This window comes from Lissotriton helveticus, chromosome 4_1, assembly GCF_964261635.1.
Source record: "Lissotriton helveticus chromosome 4_1, aLisHel1.1, whole genome shotgun sequence".
In the NCBI taxonomy this organism is placed as follows: Eukaryota; Metazoa; Chordata; class Amphibia; order Caudata; family Salamandridae; genus Lissotriton; species Lissotriton helveticus.
Window position 1 is genome coordinate 444329169 of NC_136063.1, and position 23932 is coordinate 444353100.

The following is a 23932-nucleotide window of genomic DNA, read 5'->3' on the forward strand; positions in this document are numbered from 1 at the left end:
CTCTAGCAGGGCGTCTCTCCCCTCGTTGATGAACTTCCCCCATAAGCCGGCGCCCCAGTCTTTGAGGGGTACTCGATGGGCGGTCATGGCGACCTCGTAGGCTTTGAACCACTGTTGGATGTCGTCGTTCTTATAGTATTCTTTGACGACCTCCTTGGGTATGTGCACCTTCGTGTCCACCGGCGGGGGTGAGGTCTTACCCCCGGCGGTGCCGGTTTCTGTTGTCTTGGCCTTGATTTCCAGTTCTTTGAGGCCGCGCTCATGCTCGAGCACGAGTTTCTTTTCTTCAAGGTCTCGTTGTCTTCTCCTTTCCTCTAGGTCTCCTTCCAGCCGTACTTGCTCGAGGGCTAATTTCCTTTCTGCCAGCTGTATCTCTCCTTCTTGTCGGAGTCGGGCGAGCTCCAACTCGTGGAGCCGGTTCCTCTCTCGTTCTCGGGCGTCTCCGTGGGGGAGGCCCGTGTCTAGGTCTGCGGTTCTTTCCCCCGCTGGGTTCGCGTCGGTCTCCGGGCGTCCATTCGGGCCCGGGTTGTCTTCATTCTGGGGCGGCGCGTTATTGGCGTCCGCCCAGGCTTGCAGGGCTGATTTAAAATCCTCTTTGGTGTTGAGGCCCGTGGTAGCGATGCCTCGGTCCTTGCAAAACTGTTTTAATTCCTTGTGGCTGTAATCTTCCATCTTTTCTTTCTGGAATTCCGCTGTCGGTCTGGTTTCCTGAGTAGTCATGGTCGTGGTGTGTTTTTCTCGGTAGTGAGTGAATTACTCTCTGTACGATCTGCGTCGGCTCGGATCCCATCGCCTGCCACCAATGTTAGAAAGGCGACCCCGGGGGAGGCAGAAGACGTCTGACTGACCACCCCTAGGTCCACCTCTCCGTCAAAAAGTAGCCGAGCGTTACTGAGAGGCCTCCTGGGTGAGGGCCCTCTCCTAGGATCGCACAGCAGAGTAACCACACACTACAAATGGACACCACACCAGAGGTCGAGTTTGTAAGCTTTATCAGGAAATAAAGGTTGCGGGTTCTCAGCGATATGTACAAGCAGACCGAGGGGTCTGTAAAGTCTCGCAAGAGGGGATCAGGGTAGCGGGACAGTCTCGGTTGGGGTGTAGGAAGGGATACCTTGCGCACAGCTCTCAATCCTCGAGCCGGGGGTTCCGAGAGGTTGAGCCGCGGCAGCGCCAGCAGGCTCTCAAGATGGTTCGGCAAGGTGGGCCGCGGCAGCGCCAGCAGGCTCTCCAGATGGTTCGGCAAAGGGGGGCCGCGGCAGCGCCAGCAGGCTCTCAAGATGGTTCGGCAAAGGTGGGCCGCGGCAGCGCCAGCAGACTCCCAGGAGGGTTCGGCAAAGGGGGGCCGCGGCAGCGCCAGCAGGCTCTCAAGATGGTTCGGCAAAGGTGGGCCGCGGCAGTGCCAGCAGACTCCCAGGAGGGTTCGGCAAAGGTGGGCCGCGGCAGCGCCAGCAGGCTCTCAAGATGGTTCGGCAAAGGTGGGCCGCGGCAGCGCCAGCAGGCTCTCAAGAGGGTTCGGCAAAGGTGGGCCGCGGCAGCGCCAGCAGGCTCTCAAGATGGTTCGGCAAAGGTGGGCCGCGGCAGTGCCAGCAGGCCCTCAAGTTCTCGTGAGGTTCCAGGAAAAATGAGTTCTTCTGGGGTCGGCCGTGACAGCGTCAGCAGGGCTCTCCAGTCCAGGATACAACTGCCGTCCTACTCCGGGGCTGGCCCAGATATAGGACTGGAGTCCTTTGATGTCCGGACCCTCGCGCCTGGGGGTCAGAGGGGCCGGGATGATGGTGTCCAGACACCCAGCAGGGGGGTGGAGCCAGCGCCCAGGGAGGCCGGAGGGCGATCGAAACCAGGCGTCCGGGGACGGCTGGAGGGCCATCGAAACACCCTTCTCTCCGGGATCTGTCGAGTGGCCACTCGACCACCTGGGTGGATTTTGGTGCCTTGATGTCTGGGCTGTGCTGAGGCCTGGGCCGGGGACGAGGCCACGTGGTCGTGACGAGGTGGGCCCAAGATGGAGTCGGGCGCAGCCTCGTGCTTAGGTCGTGAGGGGCCCACGCTGGAGCCAGGTCAGTAGTGGGGGTCCGGGATGGTGGCCGGACCAGCAAGGTTGGGGCGTGCAGTGTCGGGCAAAAGGGCTGCCCGATGCTGGGTGGAGGGCCGATGTCGTCCTGGGCCCGCCATGCGGGAGGGGTAGGGCCACGCCATGAGGCCGGGTCCAACAATCGCTAACAACTATTTGCAAAACTAATAGGCCTGAAAGGTGACATCTATTGCCTTTGCCAATGCTTGTTCTGCCCACCCTTTTTTGTCATATTTCAAATTTCTGTTATTTTATGCTTTCACTGCTCTGCAGAGAATGTTCTTCAATGCTACTGAGATGTGGTCAAATATAGGACATGTCAGAGTCTATTTGATACACATTGGCGGTGGAAAGACAGTGGCAGTGTCTGCACACCGCTAGCTGGCTCGCTGGCTTGCTGAATCAAGAGGGCAGAATCAATTTTGGGACAGACAGAGCGCATTTGCCAAACAAGCGCTTTTTAACACAACTTGCTTTTAAAATACTCGTGTGCACGATTTTAGAGTGCACAGCTCACAATTGTTTAATACTTATTTTAAACTGATCCGGAGTGCTGGTCTCGATTCCTGTGCCTGCCCGCCTCGGTCCGACTCGGTAATTCATTACCGTTGTGCGGAGGGCGGACAGGTGAGGGCCAGGCACTTCCGGGAGCGGTTAGCGCTCTAGGTCTCAACTGGGGCTATTTAGGCGGAGCCTCTGGTCAGCGCAGCTGCGGTGGAAAGACAGTGGCAGTGTCTGCACACCGCTAGCTGGCTCGCTGGCTTGCTGAATCAAGAGGGCAGAATCAATTTTGGGACAGACAGAGCGCATTTGCCAAACAAGCGCTTTTTAACACAACTTGCTTTTAAAATACTCGTGTGCACGATTTTAGAGTGCACAGCTCACAATTGTTTAATACTTATTTTAAACTGATCCGGAGTGCTGGTCTCGATTCCTGTGCCTGCCCGCCTCGGTCCGACTCGGTAATTCATTACCGTTGTGCGGAGGGCGGACAGGTGAGGGCCAGGCACTTACGGGAGCGGTTAGCGCTCTAGGTCTCAACTGGGGCTATTTAGCCATCGCCTCACAGGAAGCGCGCAGCGTTTGCGCGCAGCCTCATCACAGCCGAAGACCAGCCAAAGAGCTGCCCGTCTGCGCCCGTCCGCGACAGGACGGGGCGCCGGGGCGGTAATTTTACATCATGCCGGCTCTTAGTGCTAACATCCATATCAGGTATGAGGCTTCGCAGCTGAAAACATTAAGGCAATTTTCCTCCCCATGCTATCCAGAGAATAACAGACCGTGTTTTGGAGGTCCATTCTCATGCAAAAAATGTCATTTTTCTTCAATGCAATTTCCTGATTCCCAAGAACCAATTAAGTCACCACATGATTTGCATTGCATTCTTATTAATGTTCGTTCGATGCCCAAGCACCAAATTGAGATCTGGGACCTAATACACTCTTTGACCCCAGATCTCTGTTTCATTACGGAAACTTGGCTAAAGCCACATACGGTATCTGCCATTAATGTAGGAGTGCCTATGGGTTACAAACTTCAACATTCTGACCGCCCTGATAAAACTGGCGGTGGCATCGCTATAATCTATAAAGATTCTCTTAAACTAGACATTTTAGATAAACAATGTAGCAAGGAAATGGAAATCATGATCTTTAGAATTACCCTCCCTAACAGAAAGACCAGTAAAGGTGCTCTTGTTTATAGACCACCTTCTCCATGTCCCAGCTTCTCTACATCTCTCTTAGAGATGTTAGGCCCCTATATACGGGCCAACGAAGACTTTCTTCTCCTCGGAGATTTTAATATTCATACTGACCAACCTGATTCCATTGGGACTAATGGTTTGTTTATTGATATGGCTACCATTGGTCTTACACAAAGGAATCAGGATCCCACTCATGAAGGTGGACACTGTATTGATTTGATATACACTAATTTTGATAATATTTTGTGTTACAAACCCACTAAAGTCAATTGGTCAGATCACTTTTTATTACACTTTACTATTTTTAAAGTTAACAATGGTCCTCAGAAGACTTTTTTACCCCCCACTATACGTAGACAGTGGCAGAAACTTACGCTAGAGTCGCTAGAAAAGGTGTGGAAAAAAACTGAGATTAGAGATACTGAGGATGTAGAACATAAGTTAACTATGTTTCAGCATTCTCTAACTGTGGCCATAGACAAAATCGCCCCTCTGAAAACTTTTAGACAACTACCTGTGGCCAAACAAGAAAAATGGTACACTGAGGCTCTCAGGAAAGAGAAACAAGAATGTAGGAGGATAGAAAAGAGATGGCGGCGATTACATACGGAGGAGAACAATAAGGCACATCGAGCAGCTCAAACCAATTACTATAAACACATCAAAGCTGCACGCAAAAATAATATTGCCCAACAGCTCGTGGAAGCCGGAAATTCTCCGAAAGAATTGTATAGGATTCTGGAAACATTTGTAAAACCTGTGGCTTGCATAAGCCCTGATGACTTTTCACAAAGTCTATGTGATGAAGTCTCATTATATTTTGAAAACAAAATAGAGACCATCCATGAAAAAATTCTAGTATCCCAACTAAATAGTGCCACTATGAATGTTTCCTCCCCCAGCAGAAATGCCAACCTTACATTAACCACATTTCCTCCTGTTAACATTGATGAACTCCACACCATAATGACCCAAATAAAATCTGGTTCACCGGATGATCTCATCCCCGTTAAAATCTTAACTTCCCTTCCTACCCTGTTAGCTCCCTACATTCAGGATGTAATTAACCAGTCTCTCAAAGAGGGGAAAGTTCCAACTGAATGGAAACTTGCAGTGGTGAACCCTATTCGCAAGAATGCGGCTCTCCCGTGGACGGAACTTTCCAACCTCCGTCCCATCTCCCTTCTGCCATATTACAGCAAGATGGTCGAGAAGCATGTAAATGCACACCTGTCGAATTACATCGAGGCAGCGGGTGGCCTAGACCACTCGCAATCTGGTTTTAGGCCCAACCATAGCACCGAATCAGCCCTCCTGTCAGTGACAGATAACATCAGAATGTCACTGGACAGGGGGAGCTCAGTGATTCTGGTGCTATTGGACTTATCCGCTGCCTTCGATACGGTGTCGCATGAAATTCTTCTCGACCGTCTGAAGGGAGCGGGAGTAAGGGGGACCGCTCTTGCATGGCTTGAAAGCTTTCTTGAAGGCAGACAACAGGGTGTCAAATTAGGCCCCCATAAATCTGTCTGCAGGAAGCTTACCAAAGGTGTGCCACAGGGCTCATGCTTGAGCCCTACGTTATTTAACGTATATGTGGCCCCTCTGGCCGAGATTATTAGATCCTATGGGTTCTCACCAATTTCCTACGCTGACGATACTCAGCTGTTGTTTCCCTTTCAAACCATCACACCTGCAGTCATGCAATCCTTTCAAAATGGCATGAGGGCGGTAGCTGGTTGGATGGCCCAGAACTTCCTCCAGTGCAATGTGACCAAAACAGAGGTCATGTTGTTTGGAGGGGCCACCCTGCTATGGTCGCCGGATTGGTGGCCACTTGAGTTAGGACCTGTCCCATCGCCTAAACAGACCATCAAACATTTGGGGGTACGACTGGACCAAAATCTGATTATGAAAGATCATGTCAGTCAGGTTGCGGGAACGTGTTTCCGCACAATTGGTCTCTTACGGCGTATCTTCCCTTTCCTACCGAACATCCATAGGAAAACGCTGGTACAGGCTCTGATTCTTGGGCGGGTAGACTACTGCAACAGTCTCCTTAGCTCCGCCAACCATGAACAACTACGCAGACTGCAGGTGGTGCAGAACACCGCGGCAAGACTCATCCTGAATGCTCCCCCTCGTACCCCTTCCCGTCCCCTCCTCTGCCACCTTCACTGGCTTCCAGTGCAACAGAGGGTGAGTTTTAAACTCTGCTGCATTATGCACAAGTGTATCTATGGGTCTGGTCCTAAATATTTAAAAGACATTTTTTTCCTTTACTCTCCCGGACGTGCTCTGCGATCCAGCAACACTATGCTGCTACACATACCAAAAGTTACCAGAGCTAGACAGGGAGGTCGAGCACCCTCCCTAAAAGGCCCCCTGCTGTGGAACTCTCTACCTACACAGCTGAGACTAATTTCCAATCTTTTCTCTTTTAGGAAGGAATTAAAAACTTTCCTATTTACATCTGGTTAATTTGTTCTTTTCCTCTGTCATTCCCCTAATATGATCTATCCCTCTTACTCAGGAGCCACGCGCAGAGATATCCCTTCGGGGCTGATTCAGGCGCGATATAAGAATATAAATAAATAAAATAAATTACAGCAGCAGAAATATCCCCATGGTTTCCATCTACACTCTACTTGGTTAATTTCCAGAATTTGCAATCTTTTTATGATTAAGCATCATCTGGCTTGTAAGTTATTGTGGTTTCTGAAGGGTGCCCGTGTCGAGGTGCACGTCTTATTTACACAACACATGTCTTTGAAACCCAAATATTTATTTTAGCTCCTTTTTTGTTTTGGTTAAACCATGAAGAGCAGCTACAACCTCTGTTTAAAACCTCTTATCAGAAACATTTCCTGGGTCCGAATTTAGATAGCTGTTTTCCATAATCTGACTTTTCACTTGGTGGCATGGACTGGTTTACATATTATGCCCATTAAGTCTATGAATAGCTGTTCTTCTACACATGTACTAATTTTGTTTTCATATCTTGTACGTCATCTTTTTTATTTAATCCGACTGTCAACAAATCTACTTCCTGTACGCTGGAGTGCATTCAACGTGGCTTCAGGTGACAGAAGTTTTTTCTCACAAAATCTTGCTTTCTTTAGTGATGAGTGTTGTGGTCATTCGCCAGTCCCAAAATATCTGCTCCATGAAACATAACTAACAGCTCAAGTTTGATTATAATGTTTGGTAATGCCACTCAGCTACTTGCCCGTGTAACAATGGAGGAGTGTGGCTCACTGATTAGAGCAGCAGACTCTGATGCAGAGGTCTGGCCCGGGACCAGGGTTCAATTCCCGACGCGGCAGGGTCCTGAGCCCAAAATGTCCACGGACTCGATAATTCTCGCCTCGGTGCCTATTCTAATCATGGGGTCCCACGCTGCAACTCTGGGCAATAGTTGCTTAATCTCCACTACGCGGCCCACCCGCTGCGGGATGCCTGGCTTTCACCCTGGGATACCCAGTAGGGGTTATCTCACAGGGAAAAAGCCAGGACGGTTCCCAAGGCAAGCGCCTTGATGCCTTCAGGTGATACGTGCGCTATATAAGTCGCATTACAACCCGAGCGGTTAGATACTTTTCAAGGTTTGTTTAGAAATAAAACTACCTGGCCTGGTAATACATCTGTTCAATAATACTACTGATTGCATATCTTTGTAACTCAGCAACTGCACTGTGTTCTAAACTTGCACACATTTCAAGAGGGTACTTGGAGTCTAATTTCAAACTAATAGACAATTGCATTGCCTGTTTGAAAGGGTTCAGTTTGTGCACAATTTAGTTGGAAAAAATATTTGCAGTACACTTCAGACGTTCAGTGCGGTGCCATAATGAGAAATGCTGTACTTGAAATTTTATTTTTTTTACACAATCCTTTCTCAAGCAAATTCACACTGAGATAACGATAAGCTTCTTTGCAGACACGGTTATGTAAAGGAATGACCAGTGACGAAAACCACTTTAGGCAGTTTCACAGACACATGATCATGTTATAAACGGTATACAACCTTTACAACGCAACTTTTACCACGACCTACCATTACCACGCATTTTTTACAACGCAGGATCCATTACAACGCATACCATTGCCACGCATGTATTTACAACGCAGGTACTTTTACAACGCATACCATTACAACGTAAGTATTGGTAAGTATATTATTTTATTAAAAATATTATTTGGGTTTTTTGGTAAAGGGGTATTTTTAGGGTTCAGGGTCAGTTTTGGGTTTTTGGGTAAAGGGGTATTTTTAGGGTTCAGGGTCAGTTTTCAGTTTTTGGGTAAAGGGGTATTTTTAGGGTTTAGGGTCAGTTTTCAGTTTTTGGGTAAAGGGGTATTTTTAGGGTTGAGGGTCAGTTTTCAGTTTTTGGGTAAAGGGGTATTTTTAGGGTTCAGGGTCAGTTTTTGGGTAAAGGGGTATTTTTAGGGTTCAGGGTCAGTTTTCAGTTTTTGGGTAAAGGGGTATTTTTAGGGTTCAGGGTCAGTTTTCAGTTTTTGGGCAAAGGGGTATTTCTAGGGTTTAGGGTCAGTTTTCAGTTTTTGGGTAAAGGGGTATTTTTAGGGTTCAGGGTCAGTTTTCAGTTTTTGGGTAAAGGGGTATTTTTAGGGTTCAGGGTCAGTTTTCAGTTTTTGGGTAAAGGGGTATTTTTAGGGTTCAGGGTCAGTTTTTAGTTTTTGGGTAAAGGGGTATTTTTAGGGTTCAGGGTCAGTTTTGGGTTTCTGGGTAAAGGGGTATTTTTAGGGTTCAGGGTCAGTTTTGGGTTTCTGGGTAAAGGGGTATTTTTAGGGTTCAGGGTCAGTTTTGGGTTTTTGGGTAAAGGGGTATTTTTAGGGTTCAGGGTCAGTTTTGGGTTTTTGGGTAAAGGGGTATTTTTAGGGTTCAGGGTCAGTTTTGGGATTTTGGGTAAAAGGGGTATTTTTTGGGTTCAGGGTCAGTTTTGGGTTTTTGGGTAAAAGGGTACAGTGTAAAAATTAAATATAATAAAATTTAAATTACATTAAATTAAATTGATTAAATTAAATTAAATAAATTAAATTAAATTACATTATATTAATTTTAATTAAATTAAATATTAAAAAATATTATGTACTTACCAATACTTACGTTGTAATTGTATGCGTTGTAAAGGTATATGCGTTGTAAATACATGCGTGGTAATGGTATGCGTTGTAATGGATCCTGCGTTGTAAAAAATGCGTGGTAATGGTAGGCGTGGTAAAAGTATGCGTTGTAACGTCATACATCCGTTATAAACCTATTCAGCAGTTTAAACAGCACAAATATGTATTTTGACTTTCAAGAAAGGTATGATACTATTGGCATACGTACATGATTGTCAGACATCCAGTATAATGCACTTGTAATTAGCTCTGGGTACAAGGTCATTTGCTGCACTGCATTTATAGACTTCATTGATACAGTATTGTTGTTGTACGAGAGTTCAAACACCCCTAAAATGGAAAAGATGCATGCTTAAATGTTATTACTTTTGATCACTTTCACATGCTTAGCAGTACTGTTAATTTATACTGCAAGAGCCATTACAGCCCTCTTTTAAACTTTCTGCTTTACTCTTCATGTAGTCTACAAGACAATTTGTTTGTGTTTATAAATATTACTTTAGAGACGAAAACAAATAGAATTAGACTTGCAAGTGTAATATAATATTGATTAAAAAAGTTACTTACCTTTGGTAACAATATTTCTGATGACTACTATAGCATCCCACAGGCCCCTGACCTTATGATTATCCTCCACGATCCAGACAGGGTCTGGAACATTTCCTCCTCACCCCTCTCCCATCCCACATCAACAGCTCTCACAAGGCACCACACAGGTTCAGCCATGGTTTTGTCCACATGGATGCGACTTCCGGATATATATATGTTGTTGCTAACTGGAGCACTGCATAAGTTCCAAGCATTTTTCAGCACACTATCGAAGTTGTGCAGAGAGGACCAAGACATCATTATTGACAGGGACAATCAGATAACACATTTGCATACCTTGGGATCTTATTAGTAAAACTACCCAACTCATCAAGACAGGCGGGAGAATGGTAAGGAGTCTGCCAGAACATACAGAACCCACCAGGAATAGTATTACCGGAGGGAAGTAACCGTCATTTGATGGATACATTTTCCAGCAGATTCCTTGCCTTATAAATGAGTCTCAAAGCAATACCATCCGGGAGGTGGGACTGAATACAGCCGATGAACCAAGTAAGTAATGTAATGCAGCACTAACAAAGTATCTGTCCTTTGCCTGAGCTGCAAGGCAAAAATGCATCCTTAAGAATATGCAAAGTAGATCAAGTTGCTACCCGGCTAATACCAGACACCGGGATGCCCCAGGTGAGAGTGTTGGAAGCCGCCACGTCTCTTGCGGAGATGGCACAAATGGGAGCAGGAGGATAGTTTTGGCCAATGTGTAACATTTGTTTATGCAAAGTATAACCCAACATGACATTTGTGGGATTTCCATGCTCTGTCAGGTTAGTTCTCTGACTAAATCATCCTAAACTTGACACATCGATGAATTCTGAGGTTTTGCTTGTAGATACCTGACCAGTAGAAACTCAGTATTAAGAAAAGTAGAAAGTGCATTATGGAAGCTTAACTGATCTAAAACGCAACTACATCAGAGGACACAGAAGAAGTCAGGTGCTCAATCTAGGTTTTCCAATTAGAACAGATTATGGGGTGTATGTAGAATATGATTCATTTAATTCTAAAAAATAAACTTTCAATTAACAAAAGACATACATAAAACAGATAACCTATTAAACATCAATAGTTCTGTTGGCCCTGCAAGTCTCTAAATGTCCTGCTTCCTTAAATTCCCAATATATGCATCCGAACTGTAAAAGGTATGGGAGAGCCCTGACAATCTAGGCACACTGTAAGTGTTAAATATCATATAGAAGTGGCCCTTTGTGTGAAACCTACCTTAGCAAAGGTTTAGAAAATGTACATAAAAACTGGGCCTGGGAGAAGTCAGAGGTATAAGGAATCTATTTTAGAAATAAAAACTAATTTTCATGCACACATTCTACAAAATGGAACGATAAATAAACCAGCAGACTTTTACATTTCTTTACAGAAAAATAGCAGTCAATGAAATAAACATTCAAGTGTGATGTATGCTCCTCAATTCCTCTCAGCACACAGTCCCATGCTATTACCAGCAATTGTAACTTATGACGAATTTTATAACCCTCCAAATTAAGCTTCTTGTAGAACTCCCATCCCTGCCTCACCTAAAATGAGACGGTGCAGGAACATTGATGGGGTAAAGAATTCAGCCCTCAGCGCCTCAATCTTGGTAATGTTGAGGAAATTACAACATATTTAAGACTGCTAAGCTTACTCATATGGGCCATCAAGCTGGTTACAAAGCAACTCTAACTCAAATCACCAGTTCTCAACAACAAAACTGGAGTTTTCCATCTTTTGTAATAATCCTACAGCCGACATCTAGCAGAGTACCTACAATTCAAACTGGAAACCATTCTTCAAGAGTATACCTTGTTCGCAAAGCAATCAGTCGCTAATGTACAGAACTACATCTTCCACAGCCCAGATCTCTGTAAGAGAATGATTAATAACCAACTGCCCTCATGCTTTCTCCAAAGCTAGCATTTTTTTTAAATCTTTTGCCGAGTCACAAAAGTTAGTGTTCTTCATGGAACCGGTTAGGTCTGCAGGAACCAACAAGAGATACTGCTCCGAAAAGTAGGGACGACTAGTTGGCATATTGAAGGCAACTTCGACTGCATGAGTAAGATGTGATCCATGTTTTAGGTTAGCTGTCTCAACTGGTGGTTAAAACAAATGCCTGGAGGCTGGTGAATAGCTTCACATCCGCTATATTGACAAGAATCATCCTGATGGCTGGTGTATTGGTATCATAATACTTCTGGGCCTTTATTACAAAAAGGGCGCATTTTTACAGTTTGCGCCAAGGAGAACCTTAAAACAGGTGTGGCAGGTGCAAATGGGGAAAGTGTGCGTATTGCAAAGAATGCGCTGCCAAGGGGCAGTGCATTCAAGTGAAATACCAAGCAGCTTTTTAAAAGCTGCTCTGTGTTTCATAGTGCAGACGGTAACCCTCCTGCACGTTGAAGGGGGATTCAATGATTTCCTAGCACCCGCCTGCAAGAAGATGTCAGAGGGGTCCACTCTCTTTGGCTAGAAAGCCCTGGTATCTAGTATCGCCCTAAATACTGGATTCTTCTGCAAGGGTTAAAAGGATGATTCTTTGTTTAGAATAAGGCCTAATTTGTTGAAGAGCTGCAAGCTGTCTCTGGTTAAAGCTTTCAAGTCCCACTGGGAATTTCCTTTCACTACTCAATCATCTAGAGATCAGAAAATGTGAAGGCCCTGCTTTTTCAGATGTGCCCTGCTGGAGCCATGCACTTTTTGAACATACTTGGGGCTGACCAGAGTTCAAATAATAGGACTGATAGTGGCATCCGGCCACTGCGGATCTCACCTATCTGTGTTGACTGGCTGGTATGTGACGATGATTGTTATATGAAAATATGCATACTGTAGGTCCAGTGATGTCATGTAATCCCCTTGTTGTGGCAGTTAGAATGTTTGTTTCTTGAGAAACTTTGAGATGCTGCATAACCAGAACTGGCCACCAATCTCCCGATCTCTCCTTTATAAGGAAAAAGCAAGAATAAAAGTCTAGATTTTGCTGGGATTTGGGTACTCCTTGTATTGCTCCTTTTTGTAATATAACACACATCTCAGCTTGTAATAGACGAAGATTTCGATGGGCCACACTGGTAAGCATTCTAAATAGTGATTTCTGAAAGAATTGCAGCGTGTGGCCAAATTGTATGAGGTCCACTACCCACTGATTGGAATTATAGTGGGCGCTGTCTGTAACAAGATGAGATTTCTCCTCCTGTAGGCATTTTCTTCTGGGATACCAGTTTATAGTAGGATGCTGGTGAACGTGGTTTATATTGCAGTAGATTGACCCTGGTGGTATCCCTGTTGAGCCGGTTGGTACCTATACGGTTGGTACCCTCCTCTAAAAGAACATTTGCCCCTTTTACAGACTCGCCAAAAGGCTTGAGGACGTTTTTGTTGTAGGACGCCTAGTGATCTTGCCATGCCCATGCCTGCATTAATAGACAGGAGGGCATCATCTTCATGTTTCATTGTAGTGTCGATGATTGCCGAAGAGGTTTTTTTGTCCTTCCCGGAGAATCGCCTTCACTTCTGCCTTCTTATCGTCAAGCAAGTAACTGAAATACGGCCCAATGTCTGTGCATTGGCCACCCTGATCTATGTTGCAGCTGTTGCAGACAATCGTTAGTTGATATTGTTGAGTCTCAACAGACAAGTCGCACAGCGCATGGAGGTGTTGGATTTCTTGATCGCCATTTGGCTGTCTGCATTATTACTGAGCCTGCATGGGGGTGACCAACAAGACAAGCCGGAGAATATTTGAGAGATTTGTATTTTGTGGCCAGGCTAGGTAATACAGCAGTTCCAGTTCATGTGGCTTGGTTTTTCATGACTTTCATTCCTTCTGACCAAATGTTGTCAATTATAGGGATCATCTATATTTATTGATTTTCTTGTAGGTTCCTTAATGTCATTTTTCTTTGTTTGCACTGGCAAAGCACACCTATTGGATACTCTTTCAATGAGATAAAAAAAAAATCTCAATGTTGTCCAGAAGTGAATTTGCAGTAGGAGATGTGACATCGCCTGAAATGGGTACTTTAGAAGCATACCATTCTGGGCCAGTAAACCGAGGAGTGACTGGTAGCATTTGACCTCTGTCTTGGTCACCATCTGTGTATAGGTCACCTGTGGTTGTTCTATTCCAGTGAGCTGGAAAGGGGAACACTGTACCAAAGGAGTTGAAAGCACTTGTATTATAAGAATGTGCACGAAGAGCATGTGGTGGTGTGATGCCTTCATTGAGGAGACAGAAGGTTTATGAGGTTAATTTGCAGGTTCAGATGTTGATTCTGGATAGATTTTTAATAAAAGCCAGTGAGCATAAGTCGGAGACCTCTGACTAATGCAATAGGAACCTGGATCATCACTTCCAGTGATTTCTGCAGTCTTATCATATCAATAATACGACGTTTCATCATTTATATGTTCCTGGAAAGGCTGTCAAGAACTTCAGGCCTTAGGATGTTGTGATGGACTAGGGTCTGCCAAACAGACGTCTTCTACCTCTTTGTATTCCTCTTCGTCCGGTCCTGATATTTGATCTTTAATTGTGTTTGGCTGTATGCAGTTCCAAAAGGTCAGCATCATCATTCTTCTGCTATGGAACCTTCTGTAGGCAAAAGCCTCTGTGGTGGATAAGGAGATACCTCGCTAGGTGGCATCTGTTTTTGCATAAGTGGAATTTAAATGCCTTTCTCAGAGATTAATCATTTTGGAAAATCTTGTTTTTTGTGAGGTGGATTTCAACGACTGGAACATCGTCACCAGAACTGTCATGAGCAATGGATAGTGTTGCAGTAGATGTTGCCATCAAAACTGTTGACAGTGTTGTCGTCATCACAGTTGGTGGTGTTGCTGTTGATGGTAGTTTCATCAATGGTGTTGTTGTTATGTTATGTTATGTTATTATTTTTCTTGTATAGCGCACGGCTACTCAAAAAGAGTGTCCCGGCGCTTTAAGTAAGGAGAACTGCAGCACAATAACATAACACGGTAAGAAAAGGAGGGAAAAAGAATATAGAAAGAGCAAAACAGCGGGGCGGCCTACTGGCTAAACAGCCAGGTTTTAAGGCCTTTCCTAAAAACAAGTAGACTAGTAGCCCCCCGGAGTGTGAGCGGCAAGGTGTTCCACATCTGTGGCGCCAGCAATCCAAAGGAGCGGCCACCTAGGCGGGCTTTCTTCACTCGCGGGACAACCGCCAGGAACAGAGATTCTGACCTCAGAGAACGAGCTGGATGGTAGAAGGCAAGTCTCTTCTGGAGGTACTTTGCTCCCACCGCATGGAGAGCTTTATAGGCCAAAGTCAATGCCTTAAAAGCAATCCGTTTGCGGATGGGAAGCCAGTGCAGCGTCTGTAGCAAACCCGCAGCACTTGCTCGTCTGTTCAAGCCAAAAATCGCCCTTGCGGCAGCGTTCTGCACGACTTGGAGCCGCTGCAACAGATACTCTGGTAGGCCCAGGTAAAGAATGTTAGAATAATCTAACCTAGAGCCGACCAAAGCCTGCACAGTCAGCTTCCTATGCTCCTCCGATAACAGTGGCAGAAACCTCCGCAACATCTTTAGGAGGCCGAAGCACATACCAGTCACCCCGAGGATCTGGGCTTTCAGCGTTAGCCCCTTATCCATCTTAACCCCCAAGTTCTTAGCAGTTTGTGAGGAGCACGACGTGGGGAACATATTAATGGGCCACCATGCTTGCCAGTCCGGCTCCGTATCGCACCCAAAGAAGAGTACCTCGGACTTATCGGAATTGCACTTGAGGCTGTTCAGATGGAACCAATTAAAAACAGCCCCAAGGCAATCCCGGATACTCTCCCCATCAAAGTCTCCTCCCCTCTTACAGGAGAAGAGGAGCTGGGTGTCGTCTGCATAGGATACGATCTGGGCCCCAAATGACTCCGCCAACACCGCCAGAGGGGCCATAAAGATGTCAAAGAGGGTCGGGCTCAATATAGAGCCCTGTGGGACCCCGACTCCCAAAGGCGGCATCACGGCGGAATCTGGGGAGGCCCAGACCGTTTGCCGGCGGTCCGCTAGAAAGGAGGAAAACCAGCTGAGCACCGTCCCCCGAAGGCCGATCTCATAGAGTCTTGCGAGAAGGCCATCATGGGGGATGGTGTCGAAAGTCGCCGACAAATCCAACATCACCAGCATGGCTTTGCCCCCAGAGTCCAGAACCCCTTTAATCGTTTCTGAAACCTCTAGGAGAGCGGTCTCTGTGCTGAGATTTGGGCGAAAGCCAGACTGGGTGGCGTGCAGAATCTCATGTGTCTCTAAAAAATTGGAGAGCACCGTCTGAACGTGCTTCTCCAAAATTTTCGTGAGGGCTGGCAACAGAGAGATGGGCCTGAAGTTGACGGGGGCCTTTGGATCCAGACCGGGCTTCTTGAGCAAAGGGATGACCATTGCCTGCTTCCAGGCCGGCGGAACCACTCCCTGATTCAACGAGAGATTCAGGAGAGGGTTCGCCAGTGGATTGATCACTTCCGCGATTTTTGCCAAAAATTTGGCCGGGCACGGGTCCAAAGGCGACCCAGATTTGAGATTGCCCATGAGCGCTAAGAAAGCAGGGGCTGAAATAGGTGGAAACACAGCCAACGTCACATCTGGGGAGGCCAGAGGGAGCCCAGCAGCCTCAGAATTAATCAGCCCCGTAGGTGCTCCCGGGGGAAAAGAGTCCTGTATGAGTTTGATCTTGCTAGTAAAAAAGTTAGCAAGATCCGAAGCCCAGGATTCAGAGGGCCTCTCTTCAGATGTAATAGACCGAGGGGCCATGAATTCTCTCACTATGGTGAAAATCTCCTTACAGGAGTTGGAGGCAGCTTCTATCCTCCCTGCAAGATAAGCTCTTTTTCCAAGGCGAATGTCCCGGTGATAGGCCTTAACCACCGACTTATAGGTCAGCCTATCCACCTCATCGTAGTGTGCCCGCCAGGCTCTTTCGGCCACCTTACACTGCTGCCGCATAGCCCACAGTGCTGCGGTGAACCAGGGAGCCGAAACCCGTTTCGATGTCAGGCGGGGGGCCAACACCGGGGCCAGATCGTTAAGCCTGTCCAAGAGCCATGCTTGCAGGGATTCCAAATCCTTTTCCAGATCACCTGAGAGAGGGCAAGCGTGATCCAGGGCAGCCTGGGCCAGCATCGCCGGTGTCACTGGATGGTAGGCCCTGGGCTCTCGGCCCGATGCTGTGGCACAAAAATAGACGATTTAGCTGTGCCTTTAATCGAGAATTTAGCAAGCCGATGGTCTAACCATAGCACTGGAAGAATCTCTGTCACCTCAAGCGGGCATGTCGAAAAGACCTGGTCAAGGGTATGTCCCTTATCATGCGTGGGCCCCTGAAGGTAAGGGATCAGGCCCAACGGGGTCATAGCCTCTAGTAACTTAGTCGCAGCCGGGTCCGACGGATCATCCAGCCGGAAGTTGAAATCCCCGGCTACTATGCAATGCTCCGCTTTCAGGGCTAGTCCCAGCAGAACCGAATCAAGGTCCTCAAAAAATGTTCCACATGGGCCAGGTGGTCGATATACTAGTAACCCTTTGACTGATTGGTGTGGAGCCAGAGTGATCGAAAAGGCAAGGGTCTCGGACCCACTGATGTCGTCCACTGGCAAGATAGCACATGCCGTGCCTTTCTTCACCACCAGTGCAACTCCACCGCCCCTTCCCTTAGCTCTATCCTTCCTGAAGATATTATATTCAGGCGGAATAGCCATAGTGACATCCGGGTTAGAGAATTCTCCCCACCACGTCTCCGTAAGCATGAGACATAATGGCTTCTCCGTATCGAGAAGCTCAAAAATATCTTGTGCGTGTCTGCACGCAGATCTAGTGTTTAACAGCATGCAGGGGTACCCAGCACAGAGGATGTTGTTGGTGGGAGATGATAATAAAGCGCGGTTGGGGCGCCATCCGCAGCAAGGGCAGCATGACTTACCTCTGTAGCGGGCCGGAAAGACCGTACAACAACCGCTCACTATAGTGTGGAAAGAGCGAAGCTCCGTAGAAGTATATCGCCGCAAAGGTAACCCGGGAGTACTCATGCCTGGAACCAGAGCCCCGCCCGCCACCCCGGCAGCCTCCGGGATGCTGACGGGCGCAGACGGGCAGGACTCTGGCTTGACTCAGGCGCGAGTCAGGCGCCACCGCTGCGCGTCTCCGCTGCGCGCAGGGATGTGAGCTTTAAGTACAGCCTCCCCTGGTCTCCAACCGGAGCACTAGAGCGCTGGGTCAGGTGGCGCGCTGGAGAAACAGCACCCCAATATGGCGGCCAGTCGCCACGAGTAAATGATGAAAACACACAGAACTCCGCTCTACAAGCGGTGGGGGGCACTATTATGGTGCAGTTCTGTGGGCGCGGTATTAATATTAAAATAGGAAGTGAAAAAGTGATTATAACAGAAATGGGAAAAAACGATATTTTTTTAAAATACAGAAGCGCTGAGCGTCTACTGCAGCATAAGAAAGGTAGCGCGTTAAAATGCAGATATCTCCTTACCGAAGGTCGAGCTGCTGAGACTGCTCGCCTTAAGTACAGCCTCCCCTGGTCTCCAACCGGAGCACTAGAGCGCTGGGTCAGGTGGCGCGCTGGAGAAACAGCACCCCAATATGGCGGCCAGTCGCCACGAGTAAATGATGAAAACACACAGAACTCCGCTCTACAAGTGGTGGGGGGCACTATTATGGTGCAGGTCTGTGGGCGCGGTATTAATATTAAAATAGGAAGTGAAAAAGTGATTATAACAGAAATGGGAAAAAACGATATATTTTTAAAATACAGAAGCGCTGAGCGTCTACTGCAGCATAAGAAAGGTAGCGCGTTAAAATGCAAATATCTCCTTACCGACAAAGATTTCTCGCTTCCCAATGGCAGTGAATGGAATTCTGCTGTCTTTGTCGATAACAGATTCTTCATTGACAGAGATGCCAGCGCCGGTCTCATTGACAATGAGGTTGATGCCATTTGTCTTTGCTTTTGAAAATCTCTCCACAGGTCAGTCTTCAAGTAGATTACTCAGATGGTGGTTTGTGGGCTGACTATGAAGATGTCTTTTCAATAGGCACAACTTCATCAGGAATCATTCAACTTCTCTCACAAACGTTTTGATTGATTTTCTTGGAGGTTCCTTAGAGGTCTGGATTTTGCATCAGTTGAAGATTTTAAAGAGCACTCCGAGTGAGAATGACCTCTTGTCTGTGGTTAACCTGAGGATTTTAAGGCTCTCTTCCTCTTGATTTTTGGAGTCTTAAAAAGTCTACCTCAATTTTAGGGGTTTTTGTGTAGAAAGTAAGACACATTGTGCATTCCTTAGCCTGGTGGTCAGGATATAAGCAGTCCTTCTGAGCATCTTTTGAATGAAGTATTTTCCTGCTACAGATTCTACAAGTTCTTTTTTAAAGGATTCGGCCATATCAAACCTTAAGAATGGTGGGTATTCTCTCAGAAATACAGAAATAAGCAGAAATAGCCCACTTATCTGTGACTAATTGAGCATAGCTTTAGGGACTCAGTTCACACCCAAAGTGCTGTAGAAATCTGAGCATGGTGACCTGGGTAGAGAAGAGCGAAAAGGGTGCTGATTGGCTGACGGTCTGAACTTAAAAGAAAATAAACGTGAATAGGCTACTGATGTGACAACTGCAAAGATTTCTGACAATATTTAACAATGTACTGCTCTCTATGTTTACCATGGGACTCCAGCTCAACAACGGCAATGATTCAAGCATGTATTGTATATGTATGAGAGATCTAATATTGGAGAACAAATATCTTTACTCTTACTGAACTACAATACTGAATTTACAGGGCATTACATTTTTACCTTCAGATTATTTTCCTGTATGCCCACAAACGTTTCCTGTATTTCTATACAGGGCCACCTTTATTTGTGAATAGAATATAATTACCCATTGCTTGAGGTGACCACAGATTCCACTAGTGTTTACATCATCTGTATACTTTTCCAAATTAAAGTATAACACAGTTAATGAATTGCCCTGTGAAGCTGCAACCATTTTATACAACTGTTTACAACACAATGGAAGAAGTCAGATCAACAAAGAAGCTGTACATTGCTAGCATAAGTTATTTACAATAAATCCCCCTAGACAGGTGGGTTGGAGGACCAGCTGTCACAGTGTTCAGCATCAGAGTTTGGGCAGTACGAGCACAAACTGTTTCTCCAATTAAGCTAAGACTGATATGAGTACTGAGAGACTCTCACTCATACCATTGTTGGGTCTCACATACGCAGCGCGCAAGCGCTGCTTATGAGATGACCTCTTGGAATCGCTCTGCACTTTCTTGGAAACTCGTGCATGTTTTGCACTGTTTCCAATGAGTACTCGTGCATGCAGAGCGAGCAGCGGCGCCATCTGTTTGCAATTATCATGCCTGTCGCTGCTCGCTCGCGAAAAGCAAACGCTCTGCATGCACGAGTACTCTAACTTTCACGGCTGCAGGGTCGCGCTTGTTTTTCAGAGCTTGTTATCCTTGTTACTGCCTCATTCCTTTTCTCTAAGTTTTTCCATTTCTCTCCTTTTCTCGCTGTTCTTCTTTCCCCCTCATATTACCTTCTCCCATTTTTCTTCGGGTTCCTGTTTTTGCTTCCTTTAGCCATGGCTCTTTCTCTCGCTCGTGTTTTCTCCGCTCACTCCTCTCTCCTTTTCTCCACTCTTTCCTGGCCTTCCCCCTTTTCTCTTCAATCTTTTTTTTTTTCTCCTTTACCTTCTCTCTCCCCGCACACCGTCCCCTCTCCATGTCTCAATCTGTCGCCTCCTCACGGTCTCCCACCCCCTCAGTATGCCGTGGAGCCCTGTTGCCTGTCTCCGCCCCCTCCAGTCTCCTGCTGCCCCCATTATGTGTGCTGATCCCACTCAGAGCTTGCACAAATCCCTTCTCTATGTCTCATTACTCTGCGCACTCGCGCTAATCCCCAGAGTGGCCCGGGCTCCCTCTAAACATACATTTACAGATGAGATGTTGATTTAATCAATGCAGATTGTTTCTTGATACATCGGCTGATATCCTTCGCCTCCTTCAGTAAACAAGGCTGCAGGAGGGACACCTTCGGGAGCCCCGCACGCCGCGCTCACTACAGGAACTGCGCACCTCAACCCGAGGGGAGGTAGCAAGAACCAGTGCCCGCGAGTGACCCACGGCGACGGCGCATCTTCCCACACTTGCCCTCTGCACCTCTCCTACCTCACTCCGGGAGTCCATACAATCCCTATACCTGCCTCCTGTACCTCTCCTACCTCACTCTGGGAGTGCCTGCCCTCCCTATACCTGCCCCCTGCACCTCTCCTACCTCACTTCGGGAGTACCTGCACCTCTCCTACCTCACTCCGGCAGTACCTGCCCTCCCTATACCCGCCACCTGCACCTCTTCTACCTCACTACGGGAGTACCTGCAATCTCTATACCTGCCCCATACACCTCTCCTACCTCACTCCAGGAGTACCTGCCCCCTGCACCTCTCCTACCTCACTCCGGGAGTACCTGCCCGCCCTATACCTGCCCCCTGCACCTCTCCTACCTCACTCCGGGAGTACTGGTCCTCCCTATGCCTGGCCCCTACACCTCTCCTACCTCACTCCGGGAGTAGCAGCCTTCACACTATATACCTCACTTGCCCCACCCCACCCCACCCCTCCTCTCCTCTCCCTCCCGATACCTGCCACATACCTCATCTCTCGCTCTCCATGATATCTGCCCCTTACCTTATCTCCCTTACTCCGAGTACCAGCCCTCACACTTCATCTTACTCATCCCACCAATACCTACCCTACCCCACCCCTCATCTCCTTCCCTTTCTGATACCTGCCCCATACCTCCTCTCCCTCCCTGATATCTTCTCCCACACCTATTCTCTCCCCACCACAATGTCTGCTCCGCATCTCTCCTCCCTCATGCCGAGTATCAGTTCTCACATTTCTTCTGACTCTCCCCACCAGTACCAACCCCACCAACCCCTCACCGCCCCTCATCTGTCTCCCTCTCTCATACCTGCACCATACCTCCTCTCCTTCTCTCCGCGAGTATCAGCCCTCACACTTTCTCACTCACACCTCCAGTACCTGCCCCCGTGGTAGGTAATAACGGGGTAAACCCTTAGTACTCACCGACCTGGGTCAACGTGTAATTACAAAAAAGTGGTCGGTTACATAACATTTCATAGCACAATTTCATCAATGAATGCTAAAAGCGGTACACAAAACTGAGGAAATTTATGGAACTGAATTTAATTCAGCTGTATGCAATGATGTCAATTACTTTCACATGCGTTATATTTCACATTTCATTAAATACATAGTAATTTCCACCATAGTTCATAGAGTCATCATTCAATACAGTGCTCTGTGGGTGTCGTTTCGTTTCATTAACTTTTATTCGATTATCATTTCAATAATCATAAAAAGTACATGGTAAAATTTTTAACACATGAATAAGAAGCACAATATAAAAGACATTTTTAAATAGAAAAAATAAGTTTTTTGAAATACTGTTCAGTTCTCATTTAACTAGAAATGCTGCGACGTATTGTTAAGACTTCTTTAAGGAAGGTCGCTATGAATTTGGCTTCATGCAATGACTTTAAAGATTGCAGATAAAGGTATGCTGCGTGCGTTTGTCTGTGACCACTGATTCGAAGAATCAGAATAATCCATTTTTTCCTTGATGTTTTATAATATTTACAAAAAAGTACTACATGGATCGTAGTTTGTGGAGAAATTCCGTCACAGGGGCAGTTCAGCAAATTTGGCGACCAATTTTTCGTTTCAGGAAATGTAACTAAACGGAAAAAAATATTAAATCGGAGTCTTGTTAATAAGTACCTTTCATAATTAGATAAAAATACGTCAAATAAGGCTGTATACATTTTCCAGTTTGTTGGGCGCCGATTTTTTCATTTAATGGTTTGATAATCTCTATCTGGTTCCGTAAATCCCTTAGATGGTCCAGACACATTGCCTTTAACTGCTTCCTGGAGATATCTTCCACTGAGGGTGGTTCTACGAAGTAGGATTCGCGATCCAAGTCTTTAAAGAAGTTAGATACATAGTTTAGCCATGGAATTTTACGCCAATTTGCCAGGGCTAAGCAGTCAGAAATGAGGGAGCGGGTTAGGTGACCTTCAGGGTTGCACCATATTCGATGCCACAAAAGAATAGGCTGGCAACGAATGGTGTCAATGATATATTCCATGCCAAGCTCCCGATGTGAGGCTAGTGTTGGGGAACTTTGAGGGAGGGACAGAATATACTTTACAAAAGAGTTTTCAGTGACCTGTAATTGGTCAATACGACCATGGCCCCAGATTCCAGCACCATAGGTGGCCACGCTATGGCATTTTGCATAATATATAGTCAAAAGTTCAGATGGGGCTGGTTTCCCCAGTTTCCGCGAGAAAGATGTTAAAGCTGAAGTTGCACGTCGAAAGTGAAGATTCCTGGCCTCAATTGCCTTACGCCAATTCAATGCATCGTCCACTAGGATACCCAGGTATGGGTAGACCGGGGTTTTTTCCAGTTTGGTGTTATCTACCATTATTGGTTTTGTAGTTTTGGTCCTAGGGCCGAGGTGCATTATGAAGGTTTTCTTGATGTTTACTTTGAGACCAAGTGAGTCCCTAAATGCTGTGTATTTGTTAGTTTGGATCTGAAGTTGGTTTAAGGTCCGAGCTAGAATCACTGAGTCATCAGCATACAACAGCGTGGGTATCGGGCGATGATTTATCTGGGGGAGGTCCTGGCTCCCTTCCAGCATAGCCTGTTCAAGTCCATTAGTATAAAGATTGAACAGGAAGGGAGCCAGGACACAGCCCTGTCTTACTCCCTTCGTTATCTGAAATGGACGTGACAGTTCGCCACTGGTACCATAACGAACTCTGCCTTCAGCATTTGAATAAAGTTCTCGCAGGAATGTTGTTATCGGGGGATCCACACCCAGGTCGCTTAATATTTGCCAGAGTTTCGCATGCTGGACGCAGTCAAATGCCGCACTTAGGTCGACATAGACGAGGAAGATGTTACCTCCTTTGGCGTGTACATATTTACCAGCCAGTAAAACGAGATTCAGGGCCTGCTCCACGGTCCCAAGCCCCTTCTGGAAACCATATTGCAGGTCGGTTAGGATGTTATTCTCCCGGGCCCAAGATTGTAAACGGTCCAGGAGTACCCGACCTGCAATCTTGCCCATTGAGTCCAGAAGTGAAATTGGTCTGTAGCAGGCGGGATCGTTGCGGTCTCCTTTTTTAAAAATGGGCAAAAGGATGGAAGTAGACCACGAGTGGAAAAGGCCGATTTTGGTTACTGCTGACATGACCCAGGTGATTAGCTGCAACCAGAAATCCACATCATGGAGGAACAGGTCCATTGGAACACCGTCAGGGCCTGGGGCTTTGCCTGGTTTAGAG

The 23932-nt window shown here is 46.6% G+C and overlaps 1 protein-coding gene across 1 annotated transcript in view; it reads right to left on the minus strand.

The window, feature by feature from the left end:
* DPY19L4 (dpy-19 like 4) overlaps window positions 1-23932 on the minus strand; it is a 672410-nt gene that overhangs the window by 443810 nt on the left and 204668 nt on the right. Inside the window, exon 5 of the mRNA XM_078687017.1 lies at window positions 9130-9251. Coding sequence (XP_078543143.1) covers window positions 9130-9251 — 122 coding nt within the window. The remainder of the gene's footprint in view (window positions 1-9129; window positions 9252-23932) is intronic.